The sequence below is a fragment of the Protobothrops mucrosquamatus genome, unplaced genomic scaffold (assembly GCF_001527695.2).
Source record: "Protobothrops mucrosquamatus isolate PMUCROS unplaced genomic scaffold, P.Mucros_1.0 scaffold69, whole genome shotgun sequence".
Classification (NCBI taxonomy): domain Eukaryota; kingdom Metazoa; phylum Chordata; class Lepidosauria; order Squamata; family Viperidae; genus Protobothrops; species Protobothrops mucrosquamatus.
Genome location: NW_015386447.1, coordinates 584,873 through 607,137, shown reverse-complemented (window position 1 = coordinate 607,137; position 22,265 = coordinate 584,873). Strand labels below are relative to the sequence as shown.

The 22,265-nt window shown below is 45.9% G+C and overlaps 1 protein-coding gene across 1 annotated transcript in view; it reads right to left on the bottom strand.

The window, feature by feature from the left end:
* The window catches only part of USF3 (upstream transcription factor family member 3), a 50,037-nt gene that overhangs the window by 21,059 nt on the left and 6,713 nt on the right, over positions 1-22,265 (bottom strand). Inside the window, exons 2-3 of the mRNA XM_015812124.1 lie at positions 3,027-3,088; positions 1,280-1,308 (exon numbers count right to left, since the gene is read on the bottom strand). Coding sequence (XP_015667610.1) covers positions 1,280-1,308; positions 3,027-3,088 — 91 coding nt within the window. The remainder of the gene's footprint in view (positions 1-1,279; positions 1,309-3,026; positions 3,089-22,265) is intronic.

The following is a 22,265-nucleotide window of genomic DNA, read 5'->3' as shown; positions in this document are numbered from 1 at the left end:
TGTTTAAGTTTAGACTTTGGAGTTAGAGATATTAATATTTGTTTACTTGTATTTGAATATTAGCCTAGGTTGGTTTGGGAAGTCCGGGGGGTGGGGGGATGGGTTATAACATTGTGTAATATCTGTGATGTATTTCTTTTTTTTTTATGATAAAAACAATAAAATTTTATATTGAAAAAAAAAAAAAAAAAAAAAAAAACATCCACTCTCCCCCCATTTCCACCGGTCCACTGAGCCAGAAAGGTTTGGGACCGCTGTCTTAGTGGATATGATAAGAAATTGATTTGTGGAACATTGTTTGATGGAATTAAATTTTAATTTGTTGTTTCTGGTAGTTCTTAATGGATTTTTTTCTGATTAACTTTAGAAGAGGAGACTTTAAAGATCTGTTTACAGATATAAGATATGGGATGACAAGATTTGTGTGTGTGTGTGTATAAATATTTCTGATAACTCTTAATGGTCTTAGCTGATTAAGATTAAATGTTAGGTTTTATTTGCTAATAAAAGAAGATGAGATGGGATGAAAAGATTGTAGCTTGAAATCTTAGAGGTGATAAGTTATTGAAATTGTACTTGTCATGATGAAGAGGAAGTCTCACATACTCACACACAAACATTTTGTTCTGTGGGAACAATCCAGAGAAAAAAATATTTTGGGGAATATTAAAAAGGCAGAATGTATTTCCCCAATGAAGTAATGAAGAAGATCTTTAAAAAGGCAGAAACCTCTCCACGTACACACACATACAGCCAGACAACTCAACAGAAACCAGCTTTTAGAAATGCAGATGTAATAATCCATTCAAGAAGGTTGGAGCCCTCAGCTAGAAGCTGAAGAGATCAGAAAGACAAAGACACTTAAAATCTACATACCCCACCCAAACTCTAAGACAGGACATAATAGAATTAACCCACCACCATCAGAATACCAGGAAGGCACACTCAGACTCAGGTCAAAGTACATAACATAGGAAATACAAAGCCTTAAACAGGAACAGGAAACAACCCCAAGAGCCCCAGAAGGTATAAAAACCCACTCCCTACTACATGTGCTCTCTTTTCTTCCAGAGCCATCTTTCTGTCTGGCTTTCCTCTTCAATAAACTACAAACTTCTTTCTAAAGCAGTCGCCATGTTGTTTATTCCCGGCTTGGACTGGACCCTGATGAAGATTTTTCCTTCAACAGTTCTTTTTGCATTTTTCTTAGTTCATATTAGTTTATCTTTGTATTTTTAAACTTCAATAAAAATTATTACTAAAAGTATTAAAATCTTACCTGCATTATGAGTTTCACGGTTTTTCTTCCTGTTTAAAAAATATGAACTATTTATTGCTATTTAAAGTATTTTACTAAATCCATAAAATTTGTAAAACAATGTTCTTCTTTTATGACAAACCTCCCCAGATATACAGCGAAGATTGTAGCATATTATTGATTAGCCTATTTATTTTTAAACATAAGAAAATACTCCCTAAAACATATACACACAAAATATGCACAAAATTGCTTGCATAAAACAAGCACAAAATGAGGCTTTCTTGTGGGAATTCAAGCTATGAGCAAAGGTTCCAATATGGATCACATATTATATCACCAGTAGTGTAAACAAATATCATAGATATAAGGAACAGGGGAAACATTATAAATGCATATATGATAGATTTTTTGTTGTGTACCAGAGCAGGGGATTATATTACATGAATTTAGAATATAGTTTTATACTTCCCTATACATTTATTTCATAAAAATAAGTTTAAAGAACATTTTTCCTGCCAATGTTTCATATTTCCCTACTCCAATGACATTTATTCTTAAATGTGGATAGAATAGAAATAATGGATTGTAATGGCAGGTATGCAGTAATGTACTAGTAACTGACAAACTTATGAGATTTGGCATTTCAATACTGTATTTCCCTTAGTACATTTTTCTTAAAGAAGGATGTAATGTGAAAAACGCTCTTTTATCCTAATAGATGCTACACCAAATAACTTATTTTTCAATTACTGTCCCTGCAAATCTATTAAAACGACTGTGTTTATGTACATGTACACAAACACCACGATTGATTAACTGACCTAGGCTTATCTCCTCCAATCCCAAAGGACTCTGGGTTGTTTACATTTAAAAAGTATGAAACAATTTATAGCTCTATCTGCAATTACAAAAACATCTGCATTAGAAGAACAATCAAGCAGCAAAGAAGAACTTGGTGGAGGCTTGCTACTAGCAGTTCCAGGCCCATTAAAAAAAAAATGCAACCGCTTTCCTAAAACTTAGCAAAATGAACGCTAATCTAATTTTAGGCTCGTTTCAAAGGAGATGCTTTTGTATTCAGTCTTTCTTCTAAGAAATTTAAGAAACTTCATATAAAAAAGGGCAATAGCTGTTCATATCAGAGAAACATACTTCTCACATTTGCATGGAGTGGATGGAGAACATGAAGTATATTTTTACACAACCCCCACCTCCCCTAAATTTTGCACTAAATTCCTGCTAAACCTTTTAACTAATAAATGGATTTGTTTGCTATATTAAATTCTAGTGTTACTGATATGTTTGCATGCCACACTAAACTAGGTCGGACAATAACTACTACTGTTACGCTACTTCCAGATAAATAACACCTCAGACAATACAGCAAAGCATAGCCTGTTATAGTTCACCACTGTTTGTCATGTTGGTTGATAGCTCACCTTTTGTAGTATCTGGCTATCTCGGTACTTTTTTCATTTTTGTCAAAAATAAATAAAATATGATAGATTAATTAAAATTGGAGGCCCCCTCAGCCCCACTTCTTTCATGCCCATTTTACCCTTTTCAAATATACAGGCTGTTGCCTGCAGACAAAACACCCTCCTTTTTGTGGTTATTCTAGTCTTCAATCTCTTCTTCCAGAGGCTGGAACAGAGAATTAATCAAAGCACAGTGTCAATGCAATCTCACCCAAATCAGTATCATTTATTTCCCTGTAGCAAGGATAGGATTATACTATATACTTATTTGTAACTTGGAAACATACCGGTGCTGCTTCTTAAGAGGAGCTTTCTCTGTCATCTCTGGCATAGTTTGAGACAAAAGAATCTAGGAAAACAGAAAAACTCATCACAATCTTTGAAGCTACTATATCAATCATTACAGTTGAAAATGCATGGTTTTTCAGCAAGCTTTTACATCTGTATTTGTAGCAAACTTTCACTGTAATTTTGAAATAATTTTACATTAGCACAATGAACTCATTAATGAAATTGTCAAAGGTGTTAGTACACCTATGCTGAACACTGAAGGAGAAACAACAATGCAAAATCTCTCTATTTAGCTACTCATATATTATTTGTACTCGGCACCAAACTATTTACTAGCTTGTAAGCATTCTACAGTTTCTACTGCATCCAAAATACTTCAAATCTTAGACTAATAAAATTGTCTGAAATACCGAAGCCTTATTTATATTTTACTTTAATATCTTCATAAATGACCTAGATGGAGGGACTCATCAAATTTGCAGATGACACGAAGCTGGGGGGAACTGCTAACACTTCAGAAGATATCCTCAAGATCCAGAAGGATCTTGACAGACTTGAGCACTGGGTCCTATCCAAGAAGATGCAGTTTAGTGGCAAAAAAAGTAAGATCCTGCACTTTGGCAGGAAAAGAAATGCACAGGTACAGGATAAGCAACACCTGACTCAACAGTAGTGCCTACGAGAGGGACCTAGGTGTCCTAGTAGAACTACCACTTAAGTACCGTGTTTCCCCGAAAGTAAGACCCGGTCTTACTTTCTTTTGGGCTCTGAAATAAGCACTAGGGCTTACTTTCGGGGTAGAGCTTAGTTTTATCGGTACCAGCAGGCTGTGAGCATGTGGGGGCGGGGCCTGCGTATGGGCTGGAGACACAATGCAGTGGCGAGAGCATGGTGGTGGACCAAATACTGGCGCAGGCAGGTGGGGCAGGGCATGTGCCCTTCCCATGCCAGGCCAGCCCCTGCAGCCCTGAGGCAGCTGTGCTGGGCAGCGGTGGGAAGGGCGCCAAGGTGGGGTTGGCCAGGCCGACGCTCCTCCGGCAAGAGTGGGAGGGTTTTGCCCCGGGCATCTGGGAAGGCTGCCTTCCTGGCCTGGCTGGGCCCGCCTGAGAGGTGAGTGGGGAGATGGCAGCCCAGGACCAAAGCGGCAGGTGGAATGCCAGAAGCTCGGGGAGGGAGGGTGCTGAAGCGAGCGGGCGTCCTGCCATCAGCGCCCATGCTGGCTGCCCCTTCCCCACCAGAGCCAGAATGCCACTGCATTTACCATAAGTGCCGGTAGATGTCGGCCTTCCTTCCGGCGGCCTGGGCAGCTGCAGGACAGAGATGTACCCATTTCAGCATCTTGCCACCTGCTTTGCAGCTCTGTCACAGTTCTCTGCTATCGCGGAGCTAAAGAGCTTGCCACACCACTGCCCAAATACCCTCGCTTCTCCCTGGAATTGCATGTCTTTGCTTACCTGATTTCCAGCCCCATCCCGTTTCTCCTTAACACTCCTCTGCCGCTGTGGGCAGGGAAACAAAAGAAATTTGTGCGGGGGAAAAAAAGGTCAATCAATTCCAACTTCGCGAGATCTTTTTTTGTGTGTGAGAAGTTGGAATTGATTGATTGACCTTTCCCCCCCCCAAACTTTTGTTTCCCTGCACTTGGCAGATTTCCAAAGCAGTTTGGAAACAAACGGGGGGGGGGCTTTTTTCCGTTTTTTTCCCCAGGGCTTCCCAGGTCCAGTTAGGGTTGGAGGGGAGTGGGGATTAGGATTACCGTTGGCATGGGAAACCTGGCTACGGCCTCGCGTAAGTCAGATGGGGGGATCTGCCAAGTTTTATGGCAGTGGCATTGGGCGTAATGCACGATGCGGCGAACGGCAATGGCAGCTGAAACCAGTCACGGAACAAGCCAAGTGGCGGTAAGGGACTGATATACCATTGGTTAGCAGGGCACATGGGTCAGATGGGGGATCTGTGCAGCGGCATTGGTGGGCGCGATGCACGATGCGGCAAATGGCCACGGCCAGCCAAAAACGGCTGCGGAACAAGCCGAGCAGCATGAGAGGCAGCGGTAAGGTATACCGTACGTTAGTGGGACACGTGGGTCAGATCACCCCTCCCCCAGTGGCTTCGCCTCATCGCAGTGGCACTGGCAGCTTCCCCCCTTTAATCTTGTGTCTATGGTAGAAACCAGACGGAATTGGCAGCCAGCCATCTGCGCAGGCTGTTAAGTAGGGCTTCCTTTCGGGGGAGGGCTTATATTAGGCCCACCCCCGAAACTCAACCTGGGGCTTACTTTCGGGGGGGGCTTACTTTCAGGGAAACACAGTAGGAACCAGCAGTGTGCTGCAATTGCCAAAAAAGCCAACATGGAACTGAGGGATAGTATTAAGTGACAGAATCACTTTATACCACATTGGTGAGGCCACATTTGGGATACTGCATCCAGTTCTGGTCACAACAATATAAAAAAGATGTTGAGGCTCTAGAAAGAGTGCAGAGAAGAAATTCCGTTCCAAACCTATGATTCTATGTATCAGTCATAAAGGATAATTTATGAGAAGGCTTACTAAAAAGCCCTATTTTGTCATGAATGTCTGAAGTAATAGCAAAATTCAATTTTATATTTAGTGTAAAATGTGTGCTATAACTTTAGTGAGTCTAATTTTTACTGGTTAATAAAACCTATATAACCTAATATTAATCTACATAGGAGTGGCATGTTGGTTGAAACTCATGTCACTGATTCTTGTTTAACATTTTCTCAGATACATTAGTGTTGGGTATATATATAAAATCAAAATATAAATCTGAAATACTTCATAACAATACATATGCAAATATTAATAAGGAATTTTTTTTAAAAAGGAAAAACTTGCCTAAAAACATAAAAACAAATCAAACAATTCAAGGAGTTTTAATATATTGCTAGATAATCTTCTTCTCTGCTTCTCTATGCTTCTCTATCTAAAAAGAAATCAGTTCAAATATTATTACTGTATGCATATCAAGAATGCATAAATCATGCTACATATGTTCAAAAACTCCATAAACAGAACATAGAGAGATATACATACTTAGACAAACAATAATAATATATTGAAATTCATATGCATTTTCATACTAAATACATCAACTGAAATCAAGCCAAAACTACTCATAACTGAACAGAAATGACAAATTTAAGTTAGAAAATAATTTGACAATAAATAAATAGGAGATCCTCATCAATAGTTCCTTTTAAATGTTTTGTATTCAGCTTATCTATTAGCCAATAAAAGAAACAAGAAGAAACAAATCTTTCCACAGATGGTGGCTATATAAGGAATAGAAGGAAAAAGGTTTTTTCCTTCCCTGCATAAAAGAAACCAAACATACATACAGCATGTATCAAATGTAAATCTATAGAAGAGCACAGAAGAAAAATAAGGAGAATGGAATAAACAAGTGGCCACACTTCAGCTCACAAAAGTGGACCAGGATTTTTGGAATCAAATACAAGAGCAATAGTAAATTGTTCCAGAAAGTAACTTTCCACAAAGAGAGCTATCACATGGAGAAACAAGCTCAGTGGAAGAGATTTACAAGATATTCTTTATTATGCAATTAATAAAAGACTTTTAGGCTACTGCATGAAAACAAGGACAGACGCAGCAAGAACACAGAGCTGGAAGAGGAGAGCATGACTACTTTCTGAAAGATGACAAAGGACATAATTATGGTAATTAGTATTTGTCCTTGTGATAAATGTAAATGTATGCTTAGCAGATTTGTTCATTTATGAAGTTTGCCAAAATAACAAAAATACAAGTACTTTCCAAGTTTCATGAAGTTCACCAAGAGTTATTCTTCCCGGTTATCCATATGGAGAAGAACACAGTATTATCAATAGCAATTATCACTCTATTTATCTCAGACTCTTTGAAGCTCTAAGAAAAAAAACTCAGTCTCTTAATCTTTTATCAGAATTTATTCAATCACATTTTCAGATTTTTCTATTTGCTACATGTACACATGAATTAGATTTCTATGTATGTATGTGTGTGTGTGTGTGTGTGTATGTATGTATGTATGTATGTATATTTCAAGCAGATATTCACCAATTACAATTCTCATTGACATTCAATCATCTAGAGTATTTTTTCTGCAGAATTGCATTCATTCAGAATCCTGAACACTTTTTCTCAAAATCCAAATCTACGTTTTCATTACCTCCATTCATTCGAGCTTAACATACAACTATTACCAACCTATACATTCCTACTTTCATATACACCTACAACAATGTAGCTGTATATTTTAGTCCATTCATGCATAAAATAAGCCGATACTTACATTTTTATGCATGCATGCATTCATTAAATAGCTGTCATGGTGGGTTCGACCTTGACCCTTCCTGGGGCCTTTCAGGATGTTTTTTTCATCCCTTGCTTACCTCTGATTTTTTTTCAGAGCCATACAAAAGGGACTGAAGAGCAGAAACAATCCCTTGTGAAAGTGTCCTGAGAGAGAAGCAAGTAGAAGAGAAAGAATATACAGTAGTGTACAAGGAAACAACAAAAAGAGGACCAAATGAAAGGAAAATGAAATAATAATAATAAAAGGAGGGGGAAGAAACTCACTACTGAAAACAACAGTGACAGTTAAACGGAATCTAAGACAGAGCCAAAGAGGGTTTTTTTTAGAGAGAATTGCAGTTATCATTTCATCATCTCTTGGAAATAATAAGTAAAAATTACTTTTTTTTAAAGATGGTATTTTAGTTAGCTGTTAGTTTATTAATCTGTGCCTAGTTATAGTACTGTATGTTATTCCTAGCTCATATTTGTAAAAGAAAAACTTTTCATTAGAGGACAAAAGAGTGCTGCTTCTGCTATCATTAACGGAAGAATAATGGCAGAAAATTGGCATTGTGGTGAAGGTAAGGCTTGACTGCAATTAAGGTTTTAGAATGACATGCTGAAGAAACAGGGCAACCAGACTGAACAAGAACATTTGATATATATCCGCTGAGTGACAGTTGAGGGGAAGCCTGTTGCTGAACTCACTGCTCTTTTAGTGGACTTGGGAGGCTTCCAAGAAAGAGATTTTTATTGAATAGTGTCTATTTTTCTCTGCCCTTATTACATCTCAAGATATTTACATGGCCACCTGCTCGGAGATGGGATAAGATATCTACAGGCTCTCTGTATAATTTTGCAGGTTTCTTGATGGAGAAAGTCCTAGAGAAGTGATGGCGAACCTTTTAGAGACCGAGTGCCCAAAACCCGCCCTGCCCCTACCTCTGCCCTGCCCCGCCCCCCGCCTGGCCACTCACTGCCTCCATGGCCTGCCGCAGATCGCCCAGGCGGCCCAGCAGCACCATGGTGGCCACGCCCTCTTCTCACGCCCCGCAGCATTGACTGCATATGACAGGGCATGAGGGCGAAGTCTTGTCCCCATTGCCCGGCTGCCATGTCCTTGGCTGCGCTGCTCTGTGTGAGCCACGCCCGGGGATGACTTTTCTCTGGGGGGGGCTTCTGGTGAGGGGGCCGCAGGGGGAGGCGGGGCTGGGGCGACGGCATGCGTGCCCACAGAGAGCACTCTGAGTGCCGCCTCTGGCACATGTGCCATAGGTTCGCCACACTGTCCTAGAGCTAAATGTGAATTGGACAGAATCCAATATGTTGTTGAGACTGGATCTTGTGCTATGAATCATTATGCTCAAGGAAGTGGACAGGATTCTTTATGAGATGAGTTTGCCAAATGCAAGCTGGATTCGTGCTTTTCCTAGTTCCTCCAGGCAGGAAGGAATTGGCTGGATTAGGGAAATTGACAATGCTTGTCTGAGGGAGACTGTAGTGCCACCTGTTTAAAGAGGCATTTGTGTACTGTCTCTTGAAAAAGCTTTTCCTGAATACAGCCAAACTTTTAATCACCAACTTGCTGAGGGGAGGGAAGTGATTCAGCTTCAAAGAGTGATAGAAGATATGGATTATTTAGATTCCATTGAATGTAAATGGCATTAGTCACATTGGTGGATGACCATCTCAATCTTGATGGGGGACACTGCACCCTTCCAATCCTTTTAAAATTCTTAGTGACTTTTGATACTCTTGATCATAGCATCATATCGGACTGTCAGCAGGAGTTAGAGGTTGGAAGTGTTGTTCTTCAGTGGCTTTTTTCTTGAGTGGATGGTTCTAGTCCAGTGGCTCCCAATCTTTTCTATACCTCGCACCCCTAGAAGAGGCGTTGTCTTACCTGAACGCCTTTTCTCAGCACGGAGATGGAGAATCCATCAATGGGTTTGCTCTGTCTTCCTGCCCATTAGATCAAAACAGTCAAACTTGCCACGCCCGTCCTGGACTAGGACACACCCAGTCTTGACGAGGGCGAAGGCCACTGACTATAGTCTGACGTGCTGGCTCCCAGAACCCTAACACTGGACCTGGCGGACCCAAACAGGCGGGAGTGGATTCTCCATCTCCGTGCTGAGAAAAGGCGTTCAGGTAAGACAACGCCCCTTCTCCAGCACAGGAGATGGAGAATCCACCAATGGGACATACCAAAGCCTCACTGTCCCTGTGGGAGGCAAGCAGTCAGGTCCGGTGCCTCGTCCCTAGAAACCACCTGTTGGAGGATCCTCCAACCAAAGGAGGCGTCCGCAGAGGCAAACCTGTCCAGTTTGTAATGCCTCATGAAAGGTGAAGGTGAAGACCATGTAGCTGCTCTACAAACGTCCTCAATGGACGCCTGAGTGGCCCATGCCGCGGAGGTAGCCACACTGCACGTTGAATGCGCCGTGACACGACCTGGAATCGGCAGGGAATGCAACTGGTACGCCCCCGCAATGCAAGCCCTGATCGATCTGCCTATCGTAGAGGCAGACACCCTCCTTCCCATAGAGGAAGGGTGAAAGGAAACAAAGAGGGCTTCAGACCTGTGGAAGGCCGCTGTCCGCTTGATATATCAGTGGAGGGCTCTGCGGACATCCAGAGAATGCCATTGCCATTCCAAGTCATGAGATGGATTAGGGTAGAAATCTAGAAGTACGATTTCCTGAGTCCTATGAAACAAAGTGTTGACCTTGGGAATAAAAGTAGGGTCCAAGCGAAGGACCACCCGGTCCCGATGAAAAATGCATAGGTCATCCCTGATGGAAAGTGCCGCCAACTGAGAAATCCGCCTGGCAGATGTAATTGCCACAAGGCGACCGTAGGTCACAGGATCTGAGAGGCTCAAAGGGCATCTTGGTGAGAGCCTGTAAGACCCGCGGCAACTCCCAAGAGGGATACCTATGAACCACAGGGGGCTTGGTGTTGGTGGCGCCCTTGACAAAGGAGCATATCAAAGGATGTTGACCTAGCGGCACCGAGTTGTCACAGGTAAGTATGGTGGAGAGAGCCGTCACCTGCCTGCGTATGGTATTAGGTGCCAAGCCCCTGTCAAGACCCTCCAGTAAGTAGTCCAAGATCCTTGGAACTGTCAAATCCGAGATAGTCAAATGGTGTCTTTCGCACCAATGACAGAAATTCTTCCATGTGGAATTGTATATACAGTTTGTTGCAGGTCTCCGGGAGGCCTGAATCATGGAGATGACACCTGGCGAACAGGAGTCCTCAGTCAGGATCCGTCGTTCAAGTGCCAGGCGGTCAACTGAAGCCACTGGGGGTCTGGATGCTGCAGGACCCTCTGGCTGAGAAAAATGCGACCTGGAGGAATCCTCCATGGAGACCTGGAGAGGTTCATGAGGTCGGCAAACCACAGCCTCCGTGGCCAATACGGAGCCACGAGGAGCACCTCCGCCCTCTCCTGCAGGAGCTTGCGGATGACTGCCCGAATCAGAGGGAGAGGAGGAAATGTGTAAAGCAGGCCCTCTGGCCATGGACCTCGAAGAGCGTCCGTTCTCTCTGCCCCTGGGGACGGGAATCGGGAGAGGAACCTCGGGAGTTGGGAGTTCGCCGGAGAGGCGAACAGGTCTATGACCGGTAGGCCGAAACTGTCGGATATCTCCCTGAAGAGGTCCGGGTGCAGGCGTCATTCTGAGTGGTCCACTGTCGACCTGCTCAAGAAGTCCGCCTGTCGGTTTGCTTCCCCGAGATGTGGTCGGCCCAGATGGAGGCGAGATTGGTCTCTGCCCAGGAGCCCAACATCTGGGCCTCAGCCATGAGGGTCCTGGAACGGGTACCCCCCTACCGGTTCACATGGGCCTTTGCCGCCACGTTGTCCGTAAGGACCAGCACGTGTTGCCTCGCAACTCTGTTGCAGAAGTGGCGGAGAGCCAGATATATGGCTCTGAGCTCCAACCAATTGATTTGTGCCTCAGGTCTGACCGGGACCACCGCCCTTAAGCCAACTGCGACGGAAGGTGCGCTCAACCGAACAGACTGGCGTCTGTTGTAAGCGTGAGCCAAACGGGTTCATTGAAGAAGGACCCTCTGGCTACCGCTGGTGATGAACACCACCTGAGAGACCGCAAGGTCTGGGGAGGGACCCTTACCCTTTGGTTGGAGGAGCTGGTGCCCAACCGTTGGAAAGGGAGCAGGAACCACTGGAGGTTCCTGGAATGCAGTCTGGCCCAAGATACAATCGCTATGCACGATATCATCTTTCCCAACAGCTGGGAAAAAACGGCCAGCGAAACCACGTGCTCCCTGCATACTTTGAGGACCAGGTTCCGGATGCTGTCCCAACGTTCCTGGGACAGGTAGATCTGGCAACCGACTGTGTCTATTATGGCACCCATGTGTAGGAGTCGGGCCGAGGGAACTGTCTGGCTTTTTTGGAAGTTTACCGAAAACCCGTGGTCCTGGAGGACCCTGATCACCAACATTAGGTCCGACTGGGCAGCCAGGAAGGATAATGACTGGATGAGAATGTTGTCCAGGTAGCATTGGATGCGTAGCGGCACCAGTCTCAGGTGTGCGGCGAGCACCGCCAGGATTTTGGTAAACACCCTTGGAGCCGACGACAGGCCGAACGGCAGGGCCCTGTATTGGTAGTGATGGTCCATATAACAGAACCTGAGGAACTACCGGTGGTCGGGGAGGATGGGGATGTAGAGATAAGCTTCCGTGAGGTCTATGGACATCAGGAAGTCTCCGTTTCTCACGCTTCCCAAGATGGACTGGAGCGTCTGCATCTTGAACTTCCGGTATGCAATGTGGGAATTCAGACCCTTGAGGTCCAGAATCGCCCTCCATCCTCCCGAGGCCTTGGGAACCACAAAGAGGATAGAATAGAATCCCCCGCCCCTTTGACCAGCTGGCACCGGTTCTATGGCACTTATGTCCAAAAGATGACAAATGGCCTCTTGCATGAGGCTTTTTTACAGGGTTCTTTGATTGGGGGCAAGAAATGAAGCGCCCTGGTGGCCTGGACACGAATTCTAGGGACAGGCCGTATTGGACAGTTTGGAGAACTCAGGAGTCTGTGGTGGTGGCCTCCCACTGGTGGAGAAAGTGGGCCAGTCTGCCACCTATGGGAGGGGCAGCCCGAGAGTCACTTGGACCTTCTAAAAGGGCAACCCCCACCCCGAAAGGACCGCTTGCCCTGGGACTGCTGTCTGGGTCTGAAACCCGATCTGTCAGGCGGGCGGTCCTGTCTGGCCGTGAAGGGGTGGGAAGGTTGAGTGGGGCCTGCACCTGCTCCTGACCGAAAGGACTGTCTGCGGATGAACGGGTTGGCACACCTGTCAGCACGCCGGCTGAGGTGGGTCAGCACCTTCCGCTTATCCTTATTCTCGGTCAAATAAGGTGCTAGAGCCTCTCCAAACAGCTGACCACCCTGATAAGGGGCCACGGCCAGACGCCACTTGGATTTGGCCTCAGCTTGCCAATGTTTGAGCCACAGCATTCGTCGTGCTGTGACATTGGAGGCCATGGTCCTGGAGGAGAACCTGGCCGCATGCAGTGTTGCATCGGAGACGTATTCTGATGCAGCAACTAGCTTGCTCAGGTCTTGTTGAGTGTGTACCTCCTCCGGAGGAAGCCTGGCCTGTAGTTGGCGGAGCCAGAGGAGAGAGGTCCTAGCGAAGGATGCGCAAGTAGCCGCCCTTATCGCCCACGCCGCCGCCTGATGAGTCCTGCGGAAGGTTAATTCCCACCTCCTGTCCTCAGCCTTCAGAATCTCAGCCATATCCCCCGACACTGTAGTCGAGAAGAGAGAGGCCAAGGGTTCATCTACCGTTGGCACCTCCAGCGCATCAGCCAAGTCTGGTGCTGCGCTGAACAGTTTCCTCTCTGTTCCTCCCAGAGGAGGGAAGGTGCCAGGTGAGACCCATTGCTCCCGAACCGCGTTCAAGAAGAGAGATGGGCAAGGGACATGGTGTTGAGTCACAACGGGCTCAAAGAAAACTGGGTTCGCATCTGAGCTAGGCGAAGGGTCTGACTGAGGGAGCCAATCAGGGCCTATGTTGGCAGTAGTGCTGGCCTTGAGAAGCAGTGACAAGAAAAGGGCCGGGTTAAAGAGACCTCCAAATGGCGTAGGGCAGACATGTCCAAAGTCCACAGCCCTCCCTGCTCTATGTAAAGGCGGCCCTCCCAAGGCCCTCCCTATTGGAAAGTTTATTGGCGGGGTCTCCCTCGACCAATAGGCAGCGGCTGATCTTGTTTTGTGTCCCTCGCGAGACTCTGCTTGGACTGCACCGCGGGGACAGCCTGATTTTCGGCCAGACAACCGCCTCGCCGGTCCAAGAACGGGAGCCTAGCGGCTGCTCCTTCCACAACTCTTTCCGAGAGGCTCAGGCTGCGGTCATATTTTTGCAATCCTCAAGTTGCTGCTGTTAGGTGAGAAAACTTCTTCCCCGTCTTTCCTCAACCTGGTGCCCACTGGCCAAAATAATCCCTTCGCCCCCGGAGTTAGGTGCAGCCGGGAACAGGCCTTGTGGGACTTTTGCGAGGCTCATCGTGCCCCCCCTTCCCCTCTGCGGACCTCTTAACTCCCCCTTAGTTAACCTCAAGAAGTTAACTACTCCCTCAGGACTCCCGGTCCTGGCCTTCCAGGCCAACTGGTGCCGCCGTCCCTCTTTCTATGCCCGGGCGCGCCCCAGTCCCCCTGAGGCAGCCCTCTCTCCCCAGCGGGAAAACACCGGAGCGCCCGGCTGCCTCGGCAGTTGCCCGCACGGCCCAGCGCCACCCATCAGAGAGCCCTCCTTACGCAGATCCACCTCCAGCCTCTTCCGCGTCCTCCCCGCCCCCTCCCTTGCCTTTCGGTGGGGAGATCCCTCTCCCGCTCTTCGGGTCTGCTCTTCCGTGGGGCGCCCACCCCTTTTGCTTTCTGAGCCCTCCCTTCATGGTGGCAGTTGCCCGCACAGCCCAGCAGAGAGCCCTCCTTATGGGGATCCACCTCCGGCCTCTTCCGCGTCCTCCCCGCCCCCTCCCTCGCCTTTCGGTGGGGAGATCCCTCTCCTGCTCTCCGGGTCTGCTCTTCCATGGGGCGCCCACCCCTTTCGCTTTCCGAGCCCTCCCTTCATGGCGGCAGTTGCCCGCACGGCCCAGCAGAGAGCCCTCCTTACGGGGATCCACCTCCGGCCTCTTCCGCGTCCTCCCCGCCCCCTCCCTCGCCTTTCGGTGGGGAGATCCCTCTCCCGCTCTCCGGGTCTGCTCTTCCGTGGGGCACCCACCCCTTTCGCTTTCCGAGCCCTCCCTTCATGGTGGCAGTTGCCCGCACGGCCCAGCGCCGCCCATCAGAGAGCCCTCCTTATGGGGATCCACCTCCGGCCTCTTCCGCGTCCTCCCCACCCCCTCCCTTGCCTTTCGGTGGGGAGATCCCTCTCCCGCTCTCCGGGTCTGCTCTTCCATGGGGCGCCCACCCCTTTCGCTTTCCGAGCCCTCCCTGTTGCAAAAGCCATTTCCACCCATGTGGCTGAACCCAAAGTGAGCAGGCTGATAAATCTCCCTGTCCATTTATTGCTCGGCCTCCTGCTGTGGCTTTCCAGCACGGAAAGGAAGCGGGGCTGCTTGCATTGTTCGTGCACAGGACCCCCTTACTGGTTGGGTGGCTGGCTGGGAAGGAGGCGTTTATTTGTCTTGGTGTTTTTGCACATGCATTCTTCGGGAGTGAAGCACTTTCAGAAGCCTAGTATCCTCTCCTTCCTTCGCGCCTCTTTGTGTGTCAGGGAACATTCTTGTTCCTTTTGCACGCATAAATTATAAAGGGGGAAGGGGAATTACCAGACGCCTTGCATCCAAACCTTCCCAACTGCTTTTGTTTTTCCTTTTGAACTGGCTGCAATGCCCTGAAGGGGAAAACCGCAGGTCCATTGATTTGGCAGGAAAGAGGCTCTACATCCGCCTCCATGTACTTTGGGGCTTTCTTCCTTCTTATCCGTTCCCCTCCTCCACCTTCTGTTTTCAATTTGGTAGTGTAATTTTTCCTAGTTTTGAGAAAGTGGGAGACCTACTTTGACAACAGGATAATAAACAGTATAATTATTATAGAATCGGTTTGAGGATGCTGTATTGCTCATGAGGCCAAATAAGGAATTGTAGAACAAGAGAAAGAGTTTCATACAATGTTTTGTTTTTTACACTGTTTGCTTGTAGAGGCAGAGGCAGAGGAAGTTTGCTTGTAGAGGCAGAATCACCCTTCTGGCCAATTTATAAAATGGCGACTATAAATAAGAAAAGGAAAGTTGACAGTGAGGGCCGCCGTTTCCAGGAAAGGTGGAAAGTGGAATTTTTTTTCACTGAAATACAGAATCACTGTGTTTGTCTGATATGTCAAGAGACTGTGGCCGTTTATAAAGAATTTAATGTCAAGAGACACTACCAGACGAGACATAGCACATACGGCAAACTAACAGGGCGCGACCGCAGTGAAAAGTTGAAGCAACTTGAAGCGGTTTTAATGTCACAACAGCAATTTTTCATAAAAGCCCGTGAGTCAAATGAAAATGCCACAAAGGCAAGCTATGAGGGGGCAACGTTAATTGCTAAAAATAGCAAGTCTTTTGTTGAGGGTGATTTTATTAAAGAGTGCGTTATGAAAATGGTTGAGAATATCTGTCCCGAGAAGAAGCAAGAGTTTGACAACATTTGCCTGGCTCATAACACTGTAGCACGGAGAATTGAAGATATTTCATCAGATATTAAGAGACAGTTGACGTCCAAAGGACAGGATTTTGACTTCTTTTCAATAGCCTGTGATGACAGCACAGACCTATCTGACACAGCTCAGTTGCTGATTTTTTTGAGAGGGGTGGACGATGAAATAAATGTGACTGAAGAGCTACTTGACCTCCAGAGCNAAATATCTCAAATATGATCATGTTATGAAACCGGTTGTAAAGACTATTAATTTTATTCGCGCTAAAGCTCTGTCCCACCGCCAGTTTAAACAGTTTCTACTGGACATCCAGGCTGAATATGAAGATGTTTTATATCACAACGATGTAAGATGGCTCAGTCGAGGGTCTGCGCTGCAGCGTTTCTACTCTCTCAGAAAGGAAATCAAAGAATTCTTGGAAACAAAGGGACAACCGATGCGAGAACTATCTGATCCTATTTGGCTGGCTGATTTGGGGTTTCTAGTTGACATAACAAAGAATCTGAATGTACTAAACACAAGTCTTCAGGGAAAAGATGCAGCGGTGCACCAGCTTTATTCACACCTCAAGGCCTTTGGAACAAAGCTGCAACTTTTCCAAAGGCATTTGTCACAAACACAGCCCAATGCCATACATTTTTCAGCATTGCGGGAAATAATGAACAGTTTTTCACAGGACAATATCAGTGCGCAAATGAGCAGGTATGCAGCAGACATCGCATCTCTGGCTGGAGAGTTTAAACGGCGCTTTCAAGATTTTGCAGCTATTGAAAAGGAGACCAGCCTTTTCTCCTCTCCATTCTCTGTTGACCCCGATGATGCTCCAGATCAGCTGCAGCTTGAGCTCATTGAGCTGCATTGTGACAGCGAGTTACGCAGTCGTCACCAACAGCTCTCTCTTGTGAACTTTTACCACCAACTGGATAAGGGCAGGTTTCAAGAGATTCGGACATTGGCTAAGAAAATGCTGAGCTTGTTTGGCTCAACATATTTGTGTGAGAAGACATTCTCTGCTATGAACTTTAACAAGAACCGAGTGAGGACAAGACTAAGTGACTCTCATCTGCGTGACATTTTGTGCATCAAAACCACTGCCTTTGTACCAGACCTAGCCTATTTGCTGCAGTCTAGATCTCAGTTTCACCCTTCACATTAGTGCAGGTAAGTTTTTTTTAAAAATTATTTTAAATACATTGTGAAAACTCAGCTGTTAGTTGATCTTAATGTTATGAAATGAAAAGTATGCCATTTGCAATTAACTTGGCATAAAATAATTCATTTGCATTTAATTGTAATGGTTCAAAGAATGTTCGGAAAAATGTTTGGCCCTCCAGCACGTTCACTTCATCCAATCTGGCCCTCTTTGAAAAAAGTTTGGACACCCCTGGCGTAGGGTCTGGGGTGAGGTCCTCCTCCTCCAACCATGGTATATCTGGTTGGTCGTACTCCGTAGAAGATGCCCTGCTATAAGAGGATTGGGATGGTGAGGGAGGCCCGTGGTACTTGGGAGCTCCTGCCTGGAGAGGGTAGGATGGGGGAAAGGATGCCACTGACTCGGCCCTGGGCAAGTGGTAGGACCTGGCTGCGAGAGTCCGGTCAATCGCCTGGGAAATCAGGGCTTGAAGGCGATCCTCAGAAGGAATGGTTTCAGGCTCAGCTACCCTGAGCCCAGCAGCTGTTGGGAGTGAAAGTGGCCTCTGGGCCTGAATGTGGGACCCGCGGGGCCACTGATGGTTGGGGAATGGTGGGACCTTGATCCACCCCAGGAGAAGGGGTGTGTGAAAATCCCCACCAGTGCCCAGATCCCTTGAGCAGAGGTCGATGGCCCCAGAGGTGTCATCTGTCTGTTCCGCCTCTGCCCGGGCCTGCCTCTGCGCTTTGGAAAATTCCTTCTCCAAAGCCTGGTGCCTCCTGCTGGCCTGCTTCTCTGCCAATTTCGAAGGCTTCTTTCTGGAGATGGTCTTAGCCTTGGCCTTGATCCTGCCTGCCGCCTCCTGGTTGGAGGATCTGTGCCTTTTTCGGCTAGTAGATGGAGGGATGGTCTCCTTAGGTTGGGGAGCCGTGGATTCCTCCATCCTGATGTGAGTTATCTCAGGTAGTGCTGAGAGGGAACTCTGGCAGCGGATATATTGGCGGGTTGAGCTAATGCAGTTGGAGCAGGGGAATACTAGGGTTCACCCTGCTCCCCTGGCCACCTGACTGGTAATTGACCCTGTGGGTCCAGTCGTGTCTACGGCCGCAGCAAAATCAGGTGAGTGATGACAGCCTGCCTACTCGTAGAGGGCGCCGTGGTGACAAGGCCAGCAAGTTGATGAGTGTCAGCATGTTTGCATGGCGGGGTGGATCTGCGGAAGCGACAAGAGCAATCACTTAATGACCGCAATCCAATGCATAGCCCGCTAAATGGTGGCCAGGAGGGAAGCACCAGATTGAGGCCTGTAATTGGGCCCAATGAGCTGTGTAGCCTTTAGAGCACACAAAGGCTGATTGAAGAGGGGAGACTGTATTTCCTGGAGAAGCTAAGGGCTGTAGAGGCCTATAGGGTCCTCCGTGCAGTATGCACTGGCCAACCAAAATGGCGGCCGCGGCCTTTTCCAACTCCCCTGAGATGGACTTGTGGGAGGGAGCAAGGCCTTGAGGGATTCAGTTGATGCCAGTGAAGCCAGACAATAAAGAAGGAACCCCCCCCCCGATGGCTTCCCTTCAGATTGTAACAGCGGCAGCCACGTGGCCCTCAAAATGGCGGCCGCGACGATGAAGATTGTTTCGCTAGCAAGGAGAACTGCGCGCCACGAAGGGGAGCCTATTCCATGGCCGACCGCCCGATAGGCAATGGCAGGCCGAGTTGGAGTGATCCAGGCCGCACGCCCCCAAGGGCGAGCCGATTCAGCGCGGCGGATCTTCATGCGGTTGCCAAAATGGCAGCCACAACTGTCCGAGTGCCCGGGAAGGCCCCCACGAGGCCTGAGACCAAAGGAGGTGAGGAGCTGAGCCGCACACCAACAAACACTTAGATTCGGCTGTCGCGCGGCTCTCCTCCTGGTGGCCTCAACGATCCAACGAGCAAAGAGAAATGAATAAGAGGAGGGGGTGGCAGCTACAGCGCTGATCCCAGCACTGCCTGTGTGAAGGGAAGAACGGAAGCCTCCATTCTACCTTAAAAATGGAAAAGAAAAAAAAAGGAAAATGGGGAGTTTAAGCCTCCGACAGCCCAGCCAAGGTAGTGCTGATCCCAGCACTACTTAGGAGGCTGTGGAAGGAATGGAGAATTCACCAATGAAAATCTGATCTACCTGCCTACGCTGGGAGCCAAATTTGCCACGTCTGTCTGGGCTGAAGATCAAGTCAAGACTGGGTGTGTCCTAGTCCAAGACGGGCGTGGCAAGTTTGACTGACTTGATCTAATGGGAAGGAAGACAGAGCAAACCCATTGGTGGATTCTCCATCTCCTGTGCTGGAGAACGCTTCTGATATATTCTCGCACCCCTTACAAAAGTTCAAAATAACAGCAATACATTATGCATATACACTATAATTTTGAAAACCTAGGTTTTTGCACCTCCTGGAATATCATCTCGCACCTCTGGTTGGGAACCCCTTTTCTAGTCTATAGTGAAAGTAGAGCAGTATTTAAGAGTGTAATTTAAACCGATGTGGGATATCAGAGGGCATAGTGCTCTCTCTCATATTAAGTTTTCATTATTTTTTTCATTTTTAATATTCTGTAAGGTATGAAGAAAGACAAATACAACAGAATAGTCCAACACAATACAGTCAACGAATACAACAGAAATAGTCCAACGACAAATACAACGAATAGTCCAACACAATATAGTCAACGAATACAACAGAATAGTCCAACACAACAGTCAACATTCACTCACAGGTTACACATGACACTCAATTTATCAATAGAACAGTTATTATTAGCATTTGTATAATCTTTCCAGAGCTGATAAAAACATGACTCATTCCTCTAAAAATTTTATCAGTCATTTTTTTTCATAAGAGAAAAAAATAATTGCAGATCAATTATTTAATAATAGGTTATCTAGAAATTTCCAGTTTAGAGCAATTCTTTCTGCTCCATCTTATGATTTTGATTTGGTGCCATTACGTTTTTGTCAACCCTTAGCAATCATACAGATTTTATCCATGACAATCTGTTCCTAACCTGGTCTTTCTGCTCTTCCAACAGTCTCCATCATACATTAAACAAAATGTTTCTTTCTTAATCTTTCCTCCTTCTCAGGACCAGGCAATCTTTTCCCAAAGTGCTAAGTGATCTCTCTTACAGAACATGAGAAAGTCATCTACAAGACCTACTTTTACTATTTACTTTATTTACTACTCAGCCAGATATTTAACAGCAATAGAAAAAGTAAATACATAAATATTGTAAAATGCTGAGAAAAAAGTGTAGAGAGTACGGAGGATTACTGTGACAGAGATACAGAGCCCTTTAGACAAAAGGGATTAAAGCATTTTTAAAGTCCAGAATGTCCAGATAACACAGTGGTGGCGAACCTATGGCACGGGTACCAGACGCGGCACTCAGAGCCCTCTCTGTGGGCACACGCACCGTCGCCCCAGTTCTAGGCCTTCAGCATGGTTTTATAAAACCTTTTCGCTTTAGGCCTCTGCCGCCGTGTGCAAAAAAAAAAGGTTCAATCAATCAGTCAATTTCAACCTCGTGGGATAAAAAAGATCTTGCAAAGTTGGAATTGATGATTGAACTTTTTAGTCCCACCCAGTCTGCTGTTACCACCGCAGCCACACCCATCCAATAGGCCACATCCACCCAATTGGCCACACCCAGCCAATGGGTCACACCCACCCAGCACCCGACGATGCATAAGTGGGTTTTGGGTTGCAGTTTGGGCACTCGGTCTCTAAAAGGTTCGCCATCACTGAGATAACATTTGGAAATGGTTCAGACAGATGCCTGTCTAAATCACTGAACTATAAAGAGAAGAAATAAAACCATCAGGCTTACAAGATTCTGTTTTTATAACAAATCTTAATAAAAGCAGTTTTAGCTATCCTGTGAAGTTGATTCTTAGTCTGATTTATCTTGCGGGGCCAACAGGTATATCTCAAGTCCTCTCTGAAACAGTAATCAAAAAAACAAAATGATCAGACATTGTTATGAAAAACAATTTTTATGACATTAAACAAACCTTTGGTTGCAACCACAAAATATGCTAAGAACCCAAAAGAATAGATGATTCTGCAAATGATTTTAGGCTATCATATAATGCTTTGTATACTAAAATGAGGATCCTGACACAGAGGCTGAAAAGCAATCAGTAAAAAAAGTAATTTCAATATGACAGCATTGTAACACCTACAATATGGCATCACAAGCTCCAACGCCTTGCAGATCTTTAGATTCCAAATGGAATAATTGATATTGAGAGTAGATACCTATCCAATAATCCATATAAGGCATTGGGTTATCACAACCATTAACTGTTTAACCAAGAATTTAGACTCTTTTGGAGAGATACATTTGCAAAAACTGAGCAGGACCTTATCAATCTGAACTTTAACCAAGGATAACCTAATTCTGTTTGTAGAAGATGAACAGGGGCACACATAGAAAGCTTCAATAACCTTTTACAGTACTGAATTTGTGTGTTTTCCAAAGATTTTATGCAATAGGCATTCCATCCTTTTTTGCTTGAAGCATTTGTGGGAGAACAATTTTAGTGTTTGATGCTAGCAATTGTTCTCCTTTTGTAGGACAAAAAAGTCATGATAGTCCCAATTGTTTTAATTATTAGCATTTTACATTTTACTATAATCTACATACACTTTACAAAAAATTTCATTGAGTATTATTCTAAACATTTAAGAGGTTTAACTGTTTTATGGTGGCTTCTCCAATATTTAGATCATTTCCCCAAAATCATAACTTGGATTTTATATGCTTAACCTCTAGATATTTCTCAGCACAATAACCTAAGTTTTTAGAACATTCTTTTATCCAATTATTATTATTGAAAGAAGAATCATAACTCTTGGACTTCCGGTGGCAGGCGATTTCGTCGGTCGCAGCTGTTTGCTGCCTCCTGCCTGTTTTGCGTAAAAGCCGGTTTGACAGCCAGCATCAGCTGTCAAACGGCTTGATACCTTTCCCCTGGGCATAAGGGGATAGGTGAGCTGCCCGGGGTAGGAGTTGAGTTCCCGAGTCGTCCTATATGGACGATGTAGGCGAGAAC